At 39.3% G+C, this 23898-nt stretch overlaps 1 protein-coding gene across 6 annotated transcripts in view; it reads left to right on the forward strand.

Annotated features, from left to right (window-relative positions):
• Positions 1 to 23898, forward strand: part of dennd5b (DENN/MADD domain containing 5B) — a 323422-nt gene that overhangs the window by 223513 nt on the left and 76011 nt on the right. For all 6 annotated transcript variants that reach the window (XM_051928951.1, XM_028817827.2, XM_028817798.2 and 3 more), the window contains 2 exons: positions 11797 to 12333; positions 13195 to 13426. In XM_051928951.1, the coding sequence (XP_051784911.1) occupies positions 11797 to 12333; positions 13195 to 13426 (769 nt within the window). The remainder of the gene's footprint in view (positions 1 to 11796; positions 12334 to 13194; positions 13427 to 23898) is intronic.

A 23898-nucleotide genomic window follows, 5' to 3' on the forward strand; every position in this document is an offset into this window, starting at 1 on the left:
TGCCTATTTTGTCGAGCTCGGTCACTCTGACTCAGTGTCCCTAGTGACAATGCCAGTTAGGTTACTGAGCCCCATTATCATCTGATCTGATCTGCCACATGTTTAATCAGCTGGGCTCCAGACAATACACACAGTAAAGATGTAATAATGGGACAAAACTGAAGCCATTGCCTCTACCCATGACATCCATATACATTTTTGAAGAGCGATGTTATCCTCATCCTCATTGCTAAGATTGTGAACCACATGTTTAAAGGGTCAGTCCTTCAACTTGGCCCTGAGCAAAGAAGATACTTGTGGTGTGATGTTGGAGATGTCAGGTCCTTACACCATATAAGGACAGCTAACTATGCACTGCAGTACAATACCTTTCTCCGCAATTTTATTCACATAATAAGGTGGAAAAGCTTTTGATAACCAGTACAGAAAACTAGAAACATCAAAATACCACAATTCATGTGAAATACACTAATATCATTAGTCAGGAGTTATCCTGCTCTGAATCAGGCGGACTAATGATGTAAAGGGTCTCTTAACAACATGTTAACAGAAGATCTGAATAGTCAAACGTTCTGCACCACCCATTTCTAACAATGGCCCATCCAGCACCCCACTGTGAAGGGCGAGAGTCCTCAGACTCAGTAGGTTTTTGTTGAAATAATTTCTCAATTAGAATCTAGTAATTGTTTCGAATGTAACAGACTTTTATAGATGCAGTTTTCTTATTCATTTGGTTTGTTACAAGTCAGGTGCACTTTCCCAAACTGCCTTACATTTATTTAGTAAACTGCCAAATAACAATGAAGCACAAATGAGAAAGGAGCCAATAGCTGGCCAGGTAACAGACACCTGTGCGTGTTCCTTATAAAGCATTTGTCAAAAACCACGGTACCAATAAGAGAAGGTCCGAGAGTTACTAATCTACTCCAGTCCACTGAACATTGAATGATGTTCTCAGAAAGCAAAATCCTGCAGCATTAGGAAGATCTGACTTAGCAGAGGGAAAACACTAACAAGATTTAGAATTAAAAAAATGAAGTTCCATTAACACCAAATATTGACATCTAATTAAGAAATCATTGGGAATGAAAATCTGTCAAGCACTGAGAGCCCCACAGTTAAAAACTGGACAGGGTCTTTGTGATGTAGGGGGAAAAAATACTTTAGATCGATAAATATGTTAAAGAGCGCAGACACAAACAAGCAAAAGGTAAGAAGACTCATTTGATTTTTTAATCGGCCTTTACAGCACAGCATGGCAAGGCACATGTTTATTATACACTTCACATCTTTACTTATGGTAAGTTTAAGCTCTATGCCAACTGCTTTTTCAATATTGATAATTTATAGTGAACAGGAAGTTCAAACCTAATTTAAAGGTTTCTGAAATACAATGGTGGGCATCTTATTAAGGAAGCATTACAATTCTGCATATTAAGTCACAAGGATTTCATAAAGGTCTCGTATATTGCATTTAAAATGTCACAAAGAAATCCTTTTCATTCTGGGAAGGTAGCAGAGGTTATTGTACATCTTCCAGAATTCACTGCGAGGGATCAGCCTGCGGCAGTCTATTTTTGAAACCCTTTCATTATTAGAAATTCCATTACTCAACAGGTTTTAAAAATAGGCCAGCGTCGTTGTAGTGAATAGAAAGAAATGTGGGAGGTGCAGAGGAAGGCGAGTTAAACAATGGCTTCCCTAAAAGCTAGCAAGATAAAATATTCCAAATTTTAATAAAAAAGGGCCCTTAGTTTTGAAAGTTATTGTTAACCCTGTATTTAAGGAAAGCTATTCTTTAAATAAAAATACTTCCTCTTAAATGTTGCTGATTGATTATGTTTTTGGATAAATGCTATCAGATCTAATCTGCCTGCCTTTGGTCCTATCTGTTAGTCAATAAGGAAGTTAAGAGAATTGATGAATATCGAATATGCCTTTGCCTTCATACCTATTTATCTGTTATATAGTGCCTTTAATATCTATCTGTCACCATTAAGCATTTCCATTATATGGTTCCTTTATCTATCTGTCTGTCTGTCTGTCTGAATTTAATTATTTCCATTATAAAGTGCCTTTTCCGTCAGTCTCTCTGTATCTATTACCATTAACTCTTTCCATTATATAGTGTCTTTCCTATCTGTCTGTCTGATATTTTGGAAGCACTACATACTGGTATCAGGTGGTATAGTAACTAGCGCCACTGCCCAAAGGCCGCTGTCTGGGTCGCGTTTCCTGTTCTCCAGGATTGTTTGTGAAATTTTTTCTCATTCTCATTTCTTGCTGCCACATCTCAAAGACACTGTGTTAGGTCGATTGGTGCTTATATCATATATTGAACTGATATAAGGAGTTGTGCGTGATTGGATTAGATCCTTGCTCTCTGCAACCTTGTAATAGAATAAGGTGGTTCCAAAACTGAAAGAATTCAAGGTTTAGCTGACATTTTACATATAAAAAGGAAAAAATGAAAGCAGGTTTCAAGCTTTATTTTCTGACAATTTACAGAAGCTGCCATATAATGAAATATCTGAGACTTTAGCCATAAAATAATTTTAGGAAATCTAATGAAAGCTTTTTGAAATTGAGTAAAAGGGATCAGTATGCAGCCTGAAGGTCAGCATGGTTCAGAAAAGAAAAGCTGAATTCAAAATGAGGCTAATACTTGAAGGATTTTAAATCAATAGTAGTGTCAGACGGCATTCTGCCACGCTTGTGCTAACTCAGCAGATTGTCTAGTTTGGAAGGTTTAAATGTTCTTGCGGCAGCATAAATCATTTACAGAAAACAAATTCAAACAGTCTAAGTGTTCAAACAAAGTAGAGGTCTGATCAGAAATGACTAATCCTAAACTGGAGCGGACTGTTCATACTGTAAGTTCTTCATAGAGCTCATACATGGCTTTCTAATAATCCGCCAGCTGAATGACAAAGTAGACCAAACTCAAGAAGACCGCAGGCATCCCACTGACAGTCCCTCTTCACTTCTTATTCTTTATCAGTACTGGAAGGACACCACTTCACAAATACTGAAAGGTGTAGGTAATTTTAGTAATTTGGAAAGTATATTCACCATAATGGCAAAAAAGAAATATTGTAATGTATGTTGGCAGTTTTACTTACATTCATTGGAACAAATTCAAGTTCTCATGATGTGATGACACAGAACTGGAGCACTCCTCAATTCTCTGCCCACAGTGTTTAGTCCGGCTGCAGGGGGAGACACTTTGGGGTGCATTTATGAGGCTACAACAATAACAACAACAACATTTATTTATATAGCACATTTTCATACAAAAAGTAGCTCAAAGTGCTTTACATAATGAAGAGAAGAAAAATAAAAGACAAAATAAGAAATTAAAATAAGACAACATTAATTAACATAGAAAGGAGTAAGGTCCGATGGCCAGGGTGGACAGAAAAAACAAAAAAAAACTCCAGAAGGCTGGAGAAAAAAATAAAATCTGTAGGGGTTCCAGGCCACGAGACCGCCCAGTCCCCTCTGGGCATTCTACCTAACATAAATGAAATAGTCCTCTTTGTAGTTCGGGTTTTTCACGGAGTCACTTGATACAACAACAATGTATTTCTTGTAAAGCCCAAAATTACACACATTGGGGTTTAATAGGCCATGTTTTCTGTCAGCTCTAAGAACATAAGAAAATTCTCCCAAATAAAAACCTTGTAAGGAGAACAAAAATGGACGATATCTTAGGAAGGTCAATTCAGAGAGACACCCGCTTCCAAGTAGGTTGCTTGTGCAATGGACATCAAAAATGACATAAATACAACACACAAAACAGAATGCAAGCAATCCTCTTCACAGAGCTAATCTATCGTGGCCACCTCATAAATACACTGCACTGCACTCCTCACCAAGTGAGGTGAGGATCTACAAGATCTTTGAAATGCTGTCTGCAAGTTGAAGTTCACCTTCACCTTCTCCTCACTTACTATTCAGCCTGAAGTGTGTCAACTGCCCTCCTAAAAGTCTGCAAATGTTCCAACAAGATGTTGTTTTGGCAGTCATTTGATTTATTGTATATGGATTTACTGAAATTGGAGCAGTTACTGAATTGTGCGGTACGTTTATATACTTTACTGGCAATCTGGAATCAGCTACCAAGACATGGAGTTGTGCAGAAATCTTGACAACCTTTGAGATATTGATATTGGGGTATCTTAGCTAAACCGAGAAGCTTGATGGGCTGAATGGTCCCCACTCGGCTGTCAAATTTCTTGTGTTCTTATATAAAAATGAGGAGTTCACATGTCATTAAAATGATTAAGCCTAAAGTACAGTAAATTGATCCACTTCTTTGAGATCCAGCATTTTTTTTATTAAAAATTTTAAAAATTTCAATGCATTGAGCAGGAGAGTCCTACTGTAACCCTGGAAAGCAGCCTGATTTTTTTAAGCCTGCCGTCCCTCTTCCCACTTTATTATCTCATTGACACTGCATTTATGTTCTGGATTTCTTCTGCCACATTCATCATGCGTAGTGTTCTTCAAAAAGACAGGGCTGTAATTCGACTTGGCAGCCACAGTGCCCATAAATGTGCCAATATATTTACAGTATGTGAGCTGCTGTGTCTAATTACTAATAATATCTAAGAGCCATGTGTTTGCATAAAATATCTTGAAGGCTGAGACTTGTAAAATAAAAGAAGAATGCAAGTAACACAAACAGGATAAAGGACACGTTAGCCAACTAATTTTTATAAAGCAATCCAACCAATGCATGAATACATACTGAATATGACAGAGCTAATCTGTCTGGAGCGTATCAGCTGTCTGTGTTCAGGTTTTATTGTCACGTCCTTCCCATTATGTTATGCAAAATGAAGGAGTGAGTGTGTTTTTGGCCTAAATGGGTAATGGAAACCTGTTTCACATGGAGTTGTATGTCTCCATTTGAGGTGAAAACACAAGTTGGGCAGGCCCACATGACATGGCTGAAAAGAAGCATTACAAGTGAGAAGGTTAAACCTGCTCATAGAAGCATTGTTGTAAATCCATCCTTATATTCTTCTGTTTCACATCTAGGATCACATGCTGTGAGAGCCACAACACAAGATGCAACCTTGGAATGAATGAATGAATGAATGAATGATGTGTGTGTGTGTGTGTGTGTGTGTGCGCCCTGGAATGGATTAGCATCTTGTCCAAGGCTTGTTCCTTCTTTGTGCCTAGGGCTGCCTGAAGAGGCACCAGTTCACTACCGGAAACTAGATAAATGAATCAGAAGATGGTTGAAATACTTGTTCATGTTCTCCCTGTCTCTGAGTGGGCTTTCTATAGGTGCACTGGTTTCCTCCCACAGCCCAAAGACATGTAGGTTAGGTGAACTGGAGACACTAAGTTGGCCCTAGTGTGTGTGCGTGTGTATGTGTAAGTGTAAGTGTGTGTGTGTGTTTGGTGGACGGCTGTGTGTGTGTATGTGTGTGTGAGTGAGTTCACCCTAAGATGGACTAGTGCCCTGTCCAGGATTTTTCTCCTGCCTCACTCCCTGTGCTAGCTGGGATAGGCTCCATCCCCAAAAACATGACCCTGGTCTTGATTAGACAGGTTAGAAAATTACACGACATGAATTACATGTATTTTACTGAACTACGCTCTCACTTTAACTTTAAGTTACTTTTACAAAATTGGAATGCATAAATAAATTGCTGCGTTCAAAGTTGTTCTCAGGTGTCATCCATCACCTTGCTGCATGGCTGTTTCTGTAGTCAAACCTAACCTGTAAAATGTTCAGGTTTAGTGGATCAAATTGGAATGAGTGAACCTCAACAAAATCATCCGAAATATGTAAAATGTTAATGCAATATTAATTAACTGGAAAGTATATGATGCAATAAAATCATCTCACAGTATGTGTATGTGTGTATATATATTTGCAGCAACCCCTCTATATTCACAAGGGTTAGGGGTATAAGACCTCTACAGAGATGTAAATTCGCAAACAATAGTTCTCTGTGATCAATGGAATTAAAAAAAAACAATTAAACAAAATCACTAATTTTACAATTTTGTAATTGCAAGCATTCACATCAGAATTTTTAAAATATGTGTACAAGCCTGACTTATCACGATGACACAGCTATGGAGAATGAAGGACTGCAACACTGACTGAACTGTAATGCAGGTGGGTTTCTCTCCACAGCTCCAGTCTGTTCAGTCTTTTCCATGTTCAAATTAGCCATTGATTTGGGTGCAATCGTTTCAGCCTGCAGCATTACTGCCTTTAGTTTTTAAACAGAAGCCAAGTTGATATTTTCTTGGAGGTGCTCTGATGCACTCAAGCCATTTAGCCTCACTTGAATCAAGCTGACCTACTGACTGACGTGCAGTAATCAGAGAAAGATGGAGACAGGCCAGATCTGAAGCGATAGCAGGAGAGGCATGTCAGCCCCAATGAGAAACAGAGGGAATTTGTGTTTTTTTTATTTTTATTTTTTAATGTTATTAATCCTATTAACAAGTGCATTTTCGTTTTCTTCCGACAGCTAGAATTATAGCAAAGCCAGTGTCTTAAATGGTATATTCTGTGCATTTGGGCATGGAATCAATCGACATGTTAATGATTTATGTTTTTATTTTTCTTAATCAATATACATTAAAATACTTATAAAAAAAAAAAAAAAAAAAGTAATCAGTAGGCACCAGTAATCTGCAAGGCACCTGCATCTCTCCAAGGATTTAGATCAATCATATATTCATTTATTCATTCATCCTTTAACCATCATCGTTTTGTTTTTCCCCCTTCCTGGTCAGGATCATGGTAACAACACAACAATCTTTGCTGACAAGGCCACCCTATCCGCAGTAACTTCCTCCAGTCCTTCACTGGGAATACCCTTTTTGAGGAAAGCATCCCAGTCCATGCCCAGACTACCTCAGCTGGCACCACCTGCGCTTGTCTTGCCAAGCTCCCTAATTCCGTCACCTCCTTTTGGATGCTTGCACTTGTAAAGTCATTAAGTCAGTCACAATCCAGATCTTGTGGCATTAGGTGACATTTTCTGTTACATTTTCCGTAGACTAAACTCTTGTTTCAGCACCACTGTCCAGTACAATGCCTTTACTGATTTACTGATTTTTTGGCCAATCTCATGATCACATCAGTCGTAAACCAGACACTCTGGTATATGAACTCCTCCCTATCTGAAGTTAACGAACAACTGCTTTCCAGAAGAGTTCCAATAATTAGACAAGGATGTGCTAATTCTCCTTCAGGCTACATCACACTTAGCTGCAAACCATTCCAGTGCATATCGGAGGACACTGTCTGATGAAGCCAAGAGGACAACATTATAGAAATAGCAGAGAAGCAACCCTTAAGTTCCTAAACTGGATAACCTCCAGGCTTTGGCTGCACCCATATATTCTATACATTATAAACAGAGGAAGAACAAGAGGCCCACTTGATGGTCTCATCTTAGTACCAAGTACGCATACACACCACTCACTCAGCTACGGTGACTGAATAGAATGTAGCTGCAGTCCTGGAACCCCATATTCTTGTAGCCCCATCCACAAGACACCAAAGGCATAGGGGAAGATAAAACCCAAGAAACGTGGTAAACAGTTTATGTAAAGAACCGGAAGCATGTAAATGTTTATATGAAAATCTGAAGCTATTAATTTCAGGTAAATTAAGGTAGATTCAATGTTTGTCTACTACTTGGTGAATTCTGCTTAGTACTGAAAGGTCACATGGCACGCACTGTGCCTCTAGGATGTTTCCTTGCATGATACAAAGTCTCTGCTTTATTCCCCACTGTACGTTAATGTCGGTTGGCTGGTGTTTGAACGTTGGAAGTATGCGTTCTTCTCTTTGGTATTACCATCTGGTGTTTCTGGACTTGGCCACTCCGTGTGTGCTGTCTCTCTCATGATAATTCTGCGCTATGGCAGACATGAAGTGACTGATTAAGTACTCTAGCTTGATTCTACCTGCTTTTACTCTTTGTCTTTAGCCGTTTCACATCAGCTTGTAAAAAGGAAATTAAGCAGTGGATGGGGTGATCTTTATTCTGCTGGATAAGACCTATTTACATATTGCAGACCATAACACAAAGCATCCATGTTGTCAGCAGGATTCTTGCTTGGGATGGCCCATTCAACCAGCATGAGGATAGTCTGCTAGTCCAACATGATGAGCAGATGCACTTTAGATATTTTTGCACATCCAGCTTGTGCTTTGATTATTACTTATCTTCTTCTATAATACGCTACCGTGACTGTTCGTTTGTCTGTCCAGGATTTTAAATCACCTGTAGCTCGCAAACCGTTTCACCTATTGACTTGAAATTTGTTACACATATACTATGTGACGTCTACTATCCGCTTTCGGGTGATGATTTTATTACTCTATTTATTTTTATTTTATTTTATTGTAGAATCAACTCTCGGCAGCGCGCGGCAGGGCAGCCGTGCGGCGCATGCATACGGCGCCATTCTCATTCCCCACCACCTTCGCTAATCATTCTTGAGGCAGATTGAAGACTTAAGTGCCAGATTAAGTGAAAAGTTAAAGAAAACGTACTAAGTAATTGCAACACAAAAACTAACTTAATCAGTTTTAACGTGAAAAGAAGCCGACGAAAGAAGAGAAGCAGCGGGCCGCTAGGGTGGAGTAAAGAAGAGCTGCTCAGGAAGCAGCAAGCACATCAACCTCTGAGCAAACGAATGCTAAACGTACAGAGAAAGAGGATGAATACTATGAATGCTCAAGTCAAGTGTAGTGCGCCGTTACTGGTTATTAATAAAAGCATACATTTGATTTGAGTCTGTAACACCCAGTGTAAATTTTGGCTACTTGTTAAAGTTAGCGTGGGTTTTTTTTTTTTTTTTTTATTGTTCAGTTTTATTCTCTCAGTCATGTTCATGTGAAACAATGAACTTACCTCTCCTTCTGTGAGTTGATGGCATTTATCTCCATTCTTTTCACAAGAGCAGCAATGACCATAGTTGGTGCTGTGGTTGATGCCTACTCAGAACTATTTGTTGTACCAACAATCAAAGATAAAATGCCCCGTGACCACTATCAGACTATCGTGCCTTATTTGCTCTTTGACAACAAAGATATCCATGCAGAATGTGTGAAAAACGACAGATTTGCTGCAGTCTTGGACATCTGGCAACGTTTTGTTGAGAACAATTTACTGTTGATGAACAACTGTTTCCCACCAAGGCCCATTGTCCTTTCATGCAATACATCTCATCCAAGCCTGACAAATTTGGCATAAAGTTTTGGATTACGGTGCAGATTTGGAGACAAAGTACATGTGCAGTGCCACTCTTTGTTTAGGAAAAGACAAGGGGGCTTCGCTCGCCTACCCCCGGCGTTGGGTATCCTGAAATACATTAGTCGAGCTCATTCGTTTTGGAGCCGTGCCCGCTTTGCCCGCGGCCTTTCAGACGCGCGTTGTAGGCGCCTGCGTTCATTGATTTTATCCAGGCGGGCTCGTGTTTGTATATCCGTCAGTCGAGGACGTTCGTGTTGAACCCGTGCCTGCTTTGCTTCCGCAGTTTCAGACGCGCGTTGTAGGCGCCCGCGTTCATTGATCTTATCCAGGTGGCCTCGTGTTTGTATCGTTGAGCTGCATTGTGTTTGAATTTGGTGTAAAGCGTTCAGTGTTTTGTACAATCCCAAGCAGCACATTATTCCTAACTTCACTCCGCAGTAGTGCCACTCACAATATGGCGGTGACGCCTGCACCTTCACTCCGTACCATCTTTGTGGACCTGTGGGGCCTTCGTAGCCTCTTCCTTTTGAATCTGGGCCGCAGCGCAGAATCCTCTTGTTTGTGTGGCTGTGTCGGTAGTCGTTAGCTATGGGCACGTTGTTGCTTCATTTCTCATTCACGTCAGTTAAGCTCTTTCGTTTTTGGGCCGTGACTCCTTTGTGCGCAGTGGATACGACTTCGCTTGCGGTTTAAGAGACGTGCGCTGTACGCGCCTGCGCAGTATGTCTCATGGTCCAATCGCCGTGTACCTGCGCCCATGCCATCCAGTTTACCATTCTAAGTTAGTAATATGGATCTCAGTCGTCCCATGGGAGAAAGACTTTCCAAGACGGTGGTTGTAAAGCTTATGGAGCCGTTTCTGGACAAAGGCAGAAACGTAACAACACACAGCTTCTTCACAGAGCTTTCACTGGCTAATAAACTGCTTCACCATGACACAACTCTGCTTGGCGCCATAAATAAAATGGGACTTCCACCTGCAGCTAAAGTCACTTCAGTACGCAAGCAATTCTCCACGCTAGTATTTAGATCTGGCAGTGCCATGTTGACGGTGTATGTGCCCAAAAAGAAAAAGCCTGCCTGCATTCTCAGTACCATGTACCATAACATGGAGACTGGGCAATATCGGGGAAAAAAAAACACCTGCTCAAATGATGTCTCTTGTTCAAATGTCATAGTGTTTTCAAATAAGGACGTTTTCATGCATGGATGTGTATGTACATGCACGAGAGAGGCAGAGTCAGATTTGATCTCATTCAAGTGGTTACTGGAATATAAAATAAACACTTTCACAAAGGTATAACAAAACAAGTGTGCTTGTTATTCAGGAGTAAAACTGAATAACAAAAAATTCAAGTGACAACAAGATACCAAGAAGACGTGATTCACCAACGTTTGTGTGTCTGCTTATATCCCTACAGCGATGTCTTTTACATTTAGTTAAAATATTCATTGGGTGTTACAGACTCAAATCCAATTCATGTTTTTATTATATTATATTAATAATAATAATAATAGCAACTCACTACTCAAAACGAGAATCTTCTGGACTCAAACCCACAAGCTTTTGGTTATAATGCAGCAGTTCTTACCTCTGCACTATCCAAGAAGACATGTCAACTTTCTGTCAATTGACATTTGAGATTGGGTTTGTAACTCAGCAACATGTAAATTGAATGATTTTTTTTTAATTTGGTTACATTCTTGAATAAAAGCGCACGTTTATTTGATATTTGGACTAAAATTTGGTCTTCACACATTATACTCTCCATGTCATTATTACTATAACATGGAAAAGGTTTCTATTTTAGTTTTGTGTTCCCTGTCATTCAACATTTACCCTGATTGTTGTAGACACAGAACACACATGAAATGTTCTGTATTCCAAATAACAATATATTATTTACCCTATACAACTCAAGACATCTCACATCCAGATAAACAGACTTGAACTAGGAGAACTTCAAGTGCGTCGGTGGAGGATGGGATAGCAGGCTGCCTGCTGCTTGTGCTGACTGACACATTTGCAAAACAAAAGACGCTAATGGAGAGGTGCGAAGGAATTTAAGGTGGCCTGGAATTACGACTTTTTTCATAGGCTTCAGGGATTCTGATGTTAATTACGATCCCCAAAGCACTAATGAAGAAATCGGCTGGGCTAACCACATCGCAGTGCAAACACACACCTCCCAAACATGCACCAGGGTCAATTTAGTGTCCCCAATTCACCGGACATCCTTGTCTTCGATGAGTGGGAGGAAACCACGCAGGCACGGGAGGAACATGCAAACTCCATGCAGGGAGGACCCCAGACGTGAACCCTGGTCTCCTTACTGCGAGTCAGCAGTGCTACTATTGCACCACCCTAGAAAGGTGTTACTTGATCTATTTTATTGTACTTAGATATAGCATCCGAATATCTTTTATGTTTTTATGCAAATTTCTAAGATTTTTGAAAAAAGAATTTTTTGAATTCTTCCTGTCTAATTATACTTATAGACTTGGACTTGTAATTGTTTTATTTTTGTTTTACCTACCTCTCCAGGCTAACCTCTGTTTTGTGGACATTGATAACCACTACATCGAGCTCCCTGAGGACTTCCCACAGTTCCCCAATAAGCTCGAGTTCATTCAGGAGATCTCCGAAGTCCTTCTTGTCTTTGGAATTCCCCCAGAAGGCAGTCTGCACTGCAGTGAGAGCGCCACCCAGCTAAAGAATTTGGCCCTAAATGACTTGGTCAATGATAAAAAGAATGGAAATTTGCCTGGTGATACACTCGCTGTGTTTGAGATGCTGCAGGGTAATGCCACCCTGGAACGACTCCAAGCCCTGGCTAAGCGCACTGGCGTGTCAGTAGGCCAAGTCGATGGGTTGAGAAGCAGTTCTTTTAAGGAAAAAGAAACCAGGCTTCAGTGTGATGAGGAAGAGTTACGCAATGCCATGCTGAATGTGCAGATCCGGGAAGTCTTTGCCCACCGTTTCACTCAAATGTTTGCTGATTATGAGGCTTTTGTCATCCAGAGTGCCCAGGATTTGGAGTCTTGGCTCACAAACCGAGAGCAAATGCAAAACTTTGACAAGGTAATGTAATAAGGTGCTTCTTAATTTCTTATTTTAAATGATTAGCTCATGATTATTGTTAACCCTCTTTGTCTGTTACGTGATTATGGGGAGCTGGAATGTATTTGGGCACACACAATTAAGAGATGTCTCCTGCCTTTGATGTGAGGGAGGACACCAAGAAAGACATTTCAACATCCTGACAGTGTGAGAAGTATCACATGATTTCCATACTGGTAGGTATCCTAAAAGAGACATTTTGTTATATGCTCACGCTGTACCCTCATTTTGGCACCTGACCGTAAGCTTCATGTGTGATTTTTATTCTTAAAAATAAGGATTTTGCATTTAGATCTCACATGGTTTTGAAGAGGACTTGTTTGATTGATCTTCAAGCCTTCCTGTTTATTATCATTTACCTTTAATGCAGCAGTCCTTGCCTTTGCGTTCTGATTTTTCTACTTACCAGTCTACCAAAGATTACTTCATCTTGCTCTTTAGCCCCTAGTGTGTGCATTACGTGATGAATTACTTCAGAAAGACATCTATCCAGCCCCAAAACTCATTTAATCAGGGTGCATAGGCCTGCTGTCTTAGATGTGGCATTAGTCCTTCACAGAGCACACATACCAGCTCTCATTCAGACGGGGACGATTTAGTGCGACAAGGAAACCTCAGACAGATTAAATAGGATTATTTATCAAAGTGGTGAAAGCATTATATTAACTGGGAACATTCTGTGTTGCGGACTCTGTGTGCTAAAATGCTATTTGGTTTGGTTTGACAGCCATTTTCCAAAGCATCCTAATCTGATCATCATGTTCTCAGGGTTTTACATATTTACATGTGTGTCCATTCCTGTTTCTTTGTGGTGTTTTGCAGGCCTCCTTCCTTTCTGACCAGCCAGAGCCCTATCTGCCTTTTCTGTCCCACTTCATAGAAACACAAATGTTTGCCACTTTCATCGACAACAAGATTATGTCTCAGTGGGAGGACAAGGACCCCATGCTCAGGGTATTTGACTCTCGTATTGAGAAGATGAGGATGTACAATGTACGAATCCCTAATCTTCGTTCCTCCATCTATCAAAAATGCACCATCTTGAAGGAATCAAGTAAGTTGTGCAGCCTTTAAAGTTCTTTTCTAATGAGTTTACTTCTTTAAGAAAGTGAGACGTTTGTGTTTTAGGAGTGAGGTCACCTTGTACACACCATGTTTAATGTTATAGATTTTTTTCCATGTTTATTTCTAGCACAGTCACTAACTGTATGTGATATGAACCTCACTCATTTTTGATGTGCCCTTTCATTCGTAGGATTTGTACAGTATTTATTTTTTTACAATAGGTAACTGTGATAATAACCTTTCTTACAGACCCTCTATTCTTTTTCATTAGAAGTTGTCTGATATTCAAATACCTTTACAGTTAGTAAGTCAATACTTAGCACCCTAATGGAGGATGACAGTGTTGGGGTGGTCCTGTAGTTGGCACTCCCAGCCCAGTCTTTTCCTGCATGAAACATCACACTCTCCTTGTGTTCGCATGGTTTTGCTCCATATATTCTGATCTTCCTCCCAATGCTGAGCACATGCAGGCTATGCTGGTTGGAAACTGCTAACTGGGCCAGTGCGGGTGTTTGTCCATTGTCCAGTGTTTGTTCTTTCCTTGCCTGATGATGCTGTGACCCTATAGTTAAATTAATCAGGTTCAGAAGATGAATGGATGGATGGCTGATTTACAGAAAAGAAGTACAGTGATGGAAACAGGTATTTTCACTGTGAAGGTTCCTCTTCATTTCAGTCAGATGTCGATGTTGCATGAACGTCATTGTTAAAGCAAGTGTCTTGTTTTAAGCTCTAGTTTACTTTTTTACACATATTGTGGACAAGAGGGGGGCATTCAGGAGCTGATACCAACTCCAGAATACAGCAGCCCAAAGTCCTAAACAAAAGGGGGTTTATTACACACACCCAGAAAGAACAACAAAAGAGTTAAAGGACTACTCTACTCAAAAAGGTTTTGTTTTTTGTTGTTTTTTGTTTTTGTTAATTACCTCATATACTTTGTTGTGGTGGCCAAGGAAATTTTTTAATCTCATGTTTTAATAATAATTCTTTCCATTTATATAGCGCTTTTCTCACTACTCAAAGCGCTCAGCAATTGCAGGTTAAGGGCCTTGCTCACGGGCCCAACAGAGCAGAGTCCCTATTGGCATTTACAGGATTTGAACCGGCAACCTTCCGATTGCCAGTGCAGATGCCTAGCCTCAGAGCCACCACTCCACCCTGGAGTTTTCTTGAATAAAGTACATACTGTAAGAGAGATTCTCAAAGCAGGACCCATAGGGGACCAGTGCTGGACAGTGGCAAACATTGTGAGAAATGTTGTTGGAAAAATGGGAGAAAAAAAAAAAGCTCACATTATTCCTATTGCATAATCCACATGTCTTTTATAAAATCACTAGTTTAAAACATGCAAAATGAATGCAATTTTGCTAAATTGCTGTTAAATAGTTATTTCCTAAATGCTCAGGGGCAATATAAACAGTAATAGAATCATGGAGACCTGCCTCTGATTCATTGGTCAAGAGTCCTGTCTTTAATCCCAAAAGTCCCAGCTGCGAGTCTTTTGAGTTTCAGTTTGATACATAGGCTGATCATTCTTTTTTATATGGATGTTTTCCATGATATTTGCCACTCTCCAGCATTGGTCACCTATTGACCCCATTAATGAGATTCTCTCTTATGCAGAATACATGAGATTACATTTTTTTCCTTGGCCACCACCACAAAGTACATGAGATAAGTAACTTATTAAAGAAAACATGTTTGGGTGGAGAATTTTATTAAACAACAGAGACCTATGGCTGCAGGGTCTACCCAAACAGTAGTGGTCTCCTCTTCACGCTCCCTGCTCACCTTCCCAATGCACCTTTCAGCACTTCTTCGCCAGGTCTTCACCAACAGTCTTCACCAGGTGAGGCCTTTTCATCAAACACCTTCAAACTTTAAGGGCCCTGGACCAAGACGGAGGATTGCTATATAAGCCAAATCTGTTCTTCCAGGTACCTCACTTATGGGGTGGTCTTCTCCCAAACCTCTCTGAGGCTAGGCTACACTGCCCCCTGGCTGTATGGAGAATCTTCAGCTCAACAGTAGAGTTCTGCTTGCATTCACTTTCTATAAATGTTAGTTCCAATTTGTGATTTTCATTTTAGATCTTTATTGAGTTCACATAAATTTCCAGTTGGACTTTTGGTCAGAGTTGGTTTGCTACTATATTTGCACAAAAAACAATTAAAGATAACTTCTGTACCCCCCCCACCAAAAAAAAATAGTGCGCTAAATTAATTAAAATTACATTGCTTCAAATACAGTTTCGACCACAAAAGTGCCATTTCTGGCTGATCAGGTTATTTTATTTGTTATATTACTTTATGATGTGAAAGCTCAGCATTACTCTGTGAATTTGGGTTGTAGTATTATTTTGTCCACATTGTCCATCTGGGAGCTCCTACTTTGAATGGCTTTTAGTGACTGGGAAACTCTTATTTGTCCTCTGTCCGTTAGCCAATGAACACATCATACCTGTCGTTCCATCCAGGGTCTTGTATAACCCCATTCTGGACTAGTAGCGCCCCCGGTTGGCATCACTACTCAGGAAAGTACAACAGTATCTTTAAGAAACACAAATAGATGGGTCTTGCATCATTGATTAACAGAAATTGGACTGTTCTAATGTTTTTTCCTCTTCATAGATGCCAATACGGATTTAGCTATGTCAAAGTCTTATCCAAAGTAGGGTTTTTTTTTAAAGTAAATTTTGCAGGTGCCTGATTGGGACTGTATTCATGTGACATGAGAGTGAATGTCTTACTAGTTTACCATTTACCATTTATTTGATTTTGTTTGTTATAAACATCATCTCTGCGGGCCTTAACTCCTACTATGTTCTTTGCTTAAACCACCAAGGAGGGACATTGTGGGCCCCCAGTGTGCAGTGGAGCAGTCCAGAGACATGGCGTCATACTCGATTCAATTCAATGAAAAGTGTTCTTATAATTTTCTTTTATACAAGCTATAACTATACCCCATTACAAATAAAATATAGTGTAACTAACATAAAAAATACAAACACAAAATAGCATATCAGATACGTTTTTTAATTTTTCAAGTGACGCTGCTCAGGAGAGACAGTAATGCTCAGGCCACGTTATGGGTGTCCCAGCTTGTGTTGATTACTTATAAACCCTCTGTCCATCTAAAAGCAGTGTTGGAACAAACTGCATTGCTACACTCTCTGAAGCATCATTTAGAAAATTTTACACTGCTATCATAATGACAGGTATAAAAGCAATTAACAAAAGAACTTGCTTACTTCAACCTCTGTTGAGCTGTTCTTAAGGCGGTTGTCCTGTGAGGTGCCCATCATACAAGCTGCCAGATCTGTTCCTGTCAGAGTTTCCAAGTTCCTCTTGATGTGGTAGGAAAGTAGACTCACTGATGCATTGGCTTTCTCTTCGATTTCTCTAAAGGTAAGACCTCCACATTTAAGGGTTATCATGGTCTGTCTGTCTCCTTTGCTTATCGCCTTTTTCTCACCATTCTGATCGTAACATACTACTTCCTATGGTGGAATATTGTCCAAACAATGCCACACAGTTTGTTCTAACACTGCTTTTATACAGATGAAGGCCTTTAAGTAATCAACCATAGTTGGGACACTTGTAGGAATTGTTTGCATTCATTTTCAGAGCTTTGTTAACCTTACTTAATGCAGACAGTCTGTAAGTTATAAACCCATTGTTGTCCAATTAGTTGGGCCTTTTTTACAACTCCATAAATTACATTTCAGGTCATACCTCTGTTATCATTTTAAGTTATTCACTGGACTTGAATCGCTCCAATTTTAGTAAAAACTAGAAAAATGGGATTGTCGTAAAACTTTTGACAGGGTGTGAATATGTGTCGATGATTGCTACACTGACTGCTGTTTACGACATAAAGGATTTACCTCTTCCATGTGATTGAATCTCAGACCTTCAAATCCACAGTTCATATTCGATATGTGCTGGGATTTCAAGGCACACATTGCTTTTTCTCTGTTGAAATTTTAAAGAGTCGGATCATACCCTTCATCAATATGTTTGAATTTTTTCTTGATTGTGTGTCAATCTTTCTTTTTATTATAGAAAACATTGGTTACAAAATGTACTTTAGAGTGCACACAAGTAGAGGTTTGGAAAAACCAACTCAATTGGAGACAGACGTGTTTTTCTGTGTAATGTATTGTTAATACACATAGAACAAGTAATGGGATTAGGTTTTTCATTATTGTGTCATATATAAGTATGGGGATCTGTGCAACAGTACTAAAGTTTGCAGTGAGCCATCTGTTGTGATGTAAGCATCAATGCATTTTATTAATACACTAACTATGCTAAGATAGGTTGAAAAAATTCAAATAAGTAATATTAGATGTCTCTTGCCTTACGTATTACCTCAACGTTCATCTGACACCCTTTTTGGAACTCTTATGTGTCTCACACTGTGTTTGCCTGCACTTCCTCTCTCAATAGCATTCCCATACGTTGCTCACCTTCTGTCTGCTTTTTGACTACCACCAATGGTAGACGGGCCTGCATTACCTGCTATAAAATTTCAGTCATAGCCTTGTAAGGACTTCCTATCTTTGAATGTGACTCCCAGCGTGCCTCCTATGCCTTTCTTTGGTATCCTTGTGTGTGCCTACTTCTCTTTTCTAGCTGTTGCTGTCTCAATCACATTTGACTGAGGAACCACAATGAAATTGACCAGCCAGACTAATGCCAAACTGACCAATCAGAGTGCTTGAAGGGCCTTGACACACACATAGACACACTCAGATATTAGCATTTTATGACATTGATAGATAGTTAACAAAATGTATTCCTGTAGATAGTGTACAGCCAAAGTTACCAAATGCATTGTTTTGTATTTTTATATTCTAGCAGATGTAGTACCCCAAATGTTAGAACTAAACCAAGTGTCCTGTTTTTTTAACATTGTTGGGTTGATTTTGTTTTTCACTGAGTTTCATCAAAGTTAATAGGAAGCTAGTCATTTGTGAGCATTGTCGTATTAAAGTGCTGCACTCTGGAAGACTATAAAGCAGTGCTGCTTCTTCAAGGACAGCTGACAAGAGTGCTTGAAGGAATATGTTTAGTGAATTAAGGTGTCACAGACAAATGTCATTAAAGAGAAAGTGGAGAAGTAGAAGATATTTTTAGAAACGTGGAAGCACAGATCCTTATTATTCCCAGTCCTACTCTGGAGACATCTGAAATATTTGAAATCCATTTCCACTGTTAATAAAAAGGGGGATATATGAGCCAGGGGTTACTCTGATTAGGCAGAACACACTGACATTTTTGCCTATAGGGAAATTGCTTTAATTTTAACTTAAGTTAAATAAAAATGAAAATGAATTTTAATACTGAAAAACAAATAATATTTTAATATTTTCATATCATGGCCCAAGTATAAGGATAATGTTGGATAACTGGCTTCCTTGCAATATTGTAATACAATGCATTTAGATTTGCCAAGGAATCAAACTGCCCCATGTTTGGGATAAGAAAGAAGAAAATGCAATAACTGCAGGAAATCCCACATGGACCAAAAAAGATCATGATCATGACTCCATGATTGAAATTCAGGCTGTAAAGCCATCATGCAACTAATCACTCTACTATCTTGAAGAAAATATACAAAATAAATACAACAGAGAAATCCGCCAGTATGCCCTTGTGGTAGTTGAGGCCCAGGATTATAAATGTCACAGTGACCAATTCATTCCTCACCACACTGAGCGAGTCACTTATCCTGTCAGGACTTGAGACAATCTGTAAGCAGTTACAGTGTGACAGTGTGATTTGTAGGTACTATAGCTTTCGATTAAACACCAGCTTAAAAAATAATAAAAGACAAACCTTTCAATGGAGAGAACATAGTGATGGAGACTGGTCAGTCATTGTGTACGCTGTGAAATGTTGGATTACTGCAAATCAGTGCACTGAAGGTACAGAAGGCCGATTACAGCACAGGCCACTCCAGCAATATAAAGCAGTAGCAGTACCAGGATTTCAGATTAGGGTAGGCCTAATGTTATTTTTTTTACTGTTAAATCTACATTAATTTAAAAATAGAACATATTTTAGTTCAGCCATGCTAATGTAAATTGCATTTTGGCTTATTTATTTTGTTTTGCACATCTACTTTGAATGTTTTTTGTTAACACTAATTTAAATCCACTTACAAATAGTGAGGATAAATCGACTGCCTACCTTTTGTTGACATATAAGACATGCCAGTCCAACACAGGCACAAACAGTCAAATAATATCCGTTATACATTTGACCAGTATACCATTATATAACCGCAAAAATCTAATAAACTTGTAATTTGTGTACGCATATCTAGTATTTTTGTTTCCAGTCTCCGAATACACAAGTCTGTCCTCAACTAGATTATTACAAAAATATCAAAATGAGATCTTTTGGTACCCTGTATTCCTCCTATGCACTGTTGTATTAATGAGCTGCAAAGCCTTACCGACTGTAAGAGAAGTTAATACTGATTGAGTTGGTGGCTCGTGGATGTCACACAAATCCGTGACCTGGCTGATTCTTCGTCATTTGGCAGTTGAAAGGTTGTAGATTTTCCAGCACATTCAGTAATATAATTGGTAGCACACCCATTGCTAAAGTGAACTCTGCTACTTGCTGGGTTTTCACTTGCCATTGAGGTGTATTACCGAATTTTTCAGTGCTGACATCAGACTCTGGCACATTTTGCCAATTCTATTTGTTTTCTTTCACTAATAAAACCTGAAAGAGCTGTTTGTCCAGACATTTATCATGTTTTCCTCCTGCTAGACATAGTCATACAGTAGTGATGGGATGAACAATTCTTTCTTTTAGAATATCTCTTTTCAGGGAATCATACGAATCAACTCGGTGGAGCTCAATGGAAGTTCTAAGCAGTAGGTTACTAGTTGATAGTTGGGCTGGGCGATATGGACCAAATATCACATCATGATATTTTTTAGCTGAATGGCGATATACGATCTATCCATCCATCCATTATCCAACCTGCTATATCCTAACTACAGGGTCACAGGGGTCTGCTGGAGCCAATCCCAGCCAACACAGGGCGCAAGGCAGGAAACAAACCCCGGGCAGGGCGCCAGCCCACCGCAGGGCACACACACACCAAGCACACACTAGGGACAATTTAGAATTGCCAATGCACCTAACCTGCATGTCTTTGGAATGTGGGAGGAAACCAGAGTACTATACGATCTATATCTTGATATTTTTTCTTCCTATTAAGTAATAACAAAAAGATAGTTCTGAGTCAAAGCCACATGTCTCAAATGTCACAGAGGCATTTTTATTAACATTGTAACGGCCGACCTCTTACCCGGCCGGCAGCTACACTTCCAAGACAAGTGGCCTGGATAATTTACTGAGCTGAATCTAAATATCAAGCCGCACCTCTAACAAATAAAAATTTTCCCCACAATCGACGGTTTAATTAAGCTCACAAAAACAGGTGATATGTAAAATAGGTGTGCAATTATATTAAACAAACAACAACAAAAAACAAAATGCACAATAAATATATATATATATATATATATATATATATATATATATATATATATATATATATATATATATATATCCCTCCACCAAAGCAACAACACCATATATATATACACACAATAAACCCTCCCTTGCCCCTGTAACATATAACAAACAACACAAATACCAAAAACTGAATGAGATACGGAAATGAATGTGAACTTGAGTCCGGTTATAAAAAAACTGTCCACAAGGTCTCTCGTGATGAGGTTCTTGAAGCAAGTCCGGCGGATAGAAATGCGCGATGTGGAATATAACAGGTACAGATGGCTCGTGGTCGTGAATGTGAAAAATCTCCTTCTCTCGTCTCCTTTCTCTTCTCTCTTCCTTCCCTGATTACTTAAATAGTCCTGAGATGGATATAATTGAATAATAGCAAACAGGTGGTTTTCCAGGATTGGGGTTGCGGTCTCCTCCCATTATCCGTCCCCCTTTATGGGGACGACATTCACTGAGACACAAACAGCAAACGGGATGATGAAAACAAGACGCACATGGTACTAACACTGACAACACTATTACTACTATGTAGCCCCGCTACAACATGTACATGAGAAATAGCTCAAAAATAAACTATCGGCATATACTAAATAATAATGCTCCTTAAATAAAATAAAATAATGTTCTTTTTCTGCATTATAAAAGACTCACAGCTGTGCAATTAAGAAAATGCAAACAGAAAAGATACAGAGCAAAAATAACAAAAGGCTGACTTGCTGTTTAAAAAGTGGATTTCCACTGAAGTAGAGTTCTTTCTTTACCAAAGTGCTTCTTCTTGTGTGTAGTCCTGTACAAATATCTAGGACTTTGTGCAAATAACAAAACATGTAACAACTGACAAAACAGGCATCTTCCATACCATGTCCTGTAACAAAATAAACTTTTAAAATCAGTTTCATTTTTATGTACAGTGGCAGATCACTCAAAGGAAAATTAACATTCATCTATGCTTAGTAGGGATGTACAGTATAAGATTTAACTGTGTAAACTGTGTTGTGTAATATGTAACCTACAAATAGTTTTTGTTAAACCATTTTGGTAAAATCTGCAAATGAATGAAACAGATGTGTATATTTAGACCTTTTCAATCTCAAAGACTTCTGAATTTAAAATGCATCCCTGTCTCTTAAGCGGAATGGTGTCTCTGGTGGTAAGGTTTTGGTGACGGTTGCTAGGTCGAATCCCACAACCGCTTGAACACTTCTTTGGGTACTTGAGCAAAGGCCCTTAACCGCAATTGCTTCATCCTGGGTATGATAACCTGCATTTGGCACACAGCGCATGCTCCCCTTCCCTTTCCTGTCTCCTGATTAGTCCCCCAACTCTTGCGTCCCCACCGCTGCCGCCAGATCTCTTAACGTGCAGTGAGAGTACACTGCATGCAGCAAGAAATGTTTTGTTGATTTTTGTGAGAAACTATTGCTTTGTTCTTTTAGAAACCTGAGTTTTCTGGAAGAATATTCAGCCCTGGTACGAAAGGGGGGGGAAAAACCTGGCCATATGATAAGCCACTGCTTTAGTAATGTTGCACCACTTCTCACTCTTTCTCTGATAAGGCACAGCATGGGTATGAGTTTTGTAATGTGGTTTGTTTCGGGGTAGGATGCTGGGAATGCTTCACGGTCTGGGCTGCAGCACGCATTTTCACACATTCTTCGTACTGCACTACTTTGCACTGTTTTAAATGGTGGAAAAGATTAGTAGTGCTCAAAGCATTTATCGGGACTTGTTTTCTGCATTCTCTACAGAAAACCTTATGCTGCTCATCTGAAACCTTGAACCAAAACTATCTTTAAATAATTGAGCCATTGTTTTTTCTTTTTACCAACCAGCTCTTCTTTGATAGCTTCCTTCATGTCTTTATCCATCTCCAACCTGTCCCAGCCTGCAAGACTTACCTTGAGGCGATGGAGGAGGAGTGAGTTGTGTTCAGAGAGGGAAAGAGGTGGGACAGTGTGAAGTTGTGTGAGACAAACTGGGAGAAGAGAAATGTGAACTGGTGGCTGTACAAGTATAATTTTAGTGCAACATAGACTATATCGATATAAACGATATTGTCTCATCCTATATCTTGTATGAAAAATGTCGATATTTTTTAAAAACTCAATATATCGCCCAGCCTTAGTTGATAGCCTTCTCTTAACGTCACATGTTTTGAGTAGCTGCGAACATTTTACGTCAATCTTATTTTCTAACCCTTGTTATGCAGACATATGCCATATAATTGCCATCAATAAATGCTTTTTAAGACTTGAACAAACTTTTCTAGTTGTAATGTTAGCATTGCTTATTTTTTTGTTTAAGTTTAGAATCAAGGGAGATGTGTATTCAAATGCATGTATGCAGTATAGGCTAATTTTCCTTTGAAGAAAAAAAAATTCAATTTAAGCTACTGGGTGGGTCAATGAGGAAAGTGTTTGGGTCTAGGCCCACCCAGGCCTAATATTGGCACCAACCCCACTATAAAGCTGTTAAATGCAAAAAACACAGAGCTGGTGTATTTCAAATGATAAGACTAATGAAGCAGCAAAAGCCCACCTCGTGAGTGGGATTCGATTAGCCAGGAGTTGCAGAGCTAAAGGAAATGTGCAGAGTTGTTTAGCATGGCTTCACAGTCAGCATTTTTACAAGTGCTGCACAAGGTCTAAAGGTTTAATGTGGAGTCACAGGCTATTGTGTCCACTACAGCAGGCAATAGAACACATGCCACAAATGTGTATTGGATGAAGTTTGTCCTAAGTTATGACCAATTATGTGGTTTAAGGTTATGGTGACCATAGATGATTTCTTCACATCCTGGCCCTGGCTTGCTATTTGCTGCTTAATCCTTTAGCATTTCAGTGGAGGTCACTTCTTAACCCCAGATGAGGATTTTGTGAAGTTAAGATTTTTATCCTGT

Source organism: Erpetoichthys calabaricus, chromosome 1 (genome assembly GCF_900747795.2).
Source record: "Erpetoichthys calabaricus chromosome 1, fErpCal1.3, whole genome shotgun sequence".
Lineage (NCBI taxonomy): Eukaryota > Metazoa > Chordata > Cladistia > Polypteriformes > Polypteridae > Erpetoichthys > Erpetoichthys calabaricus.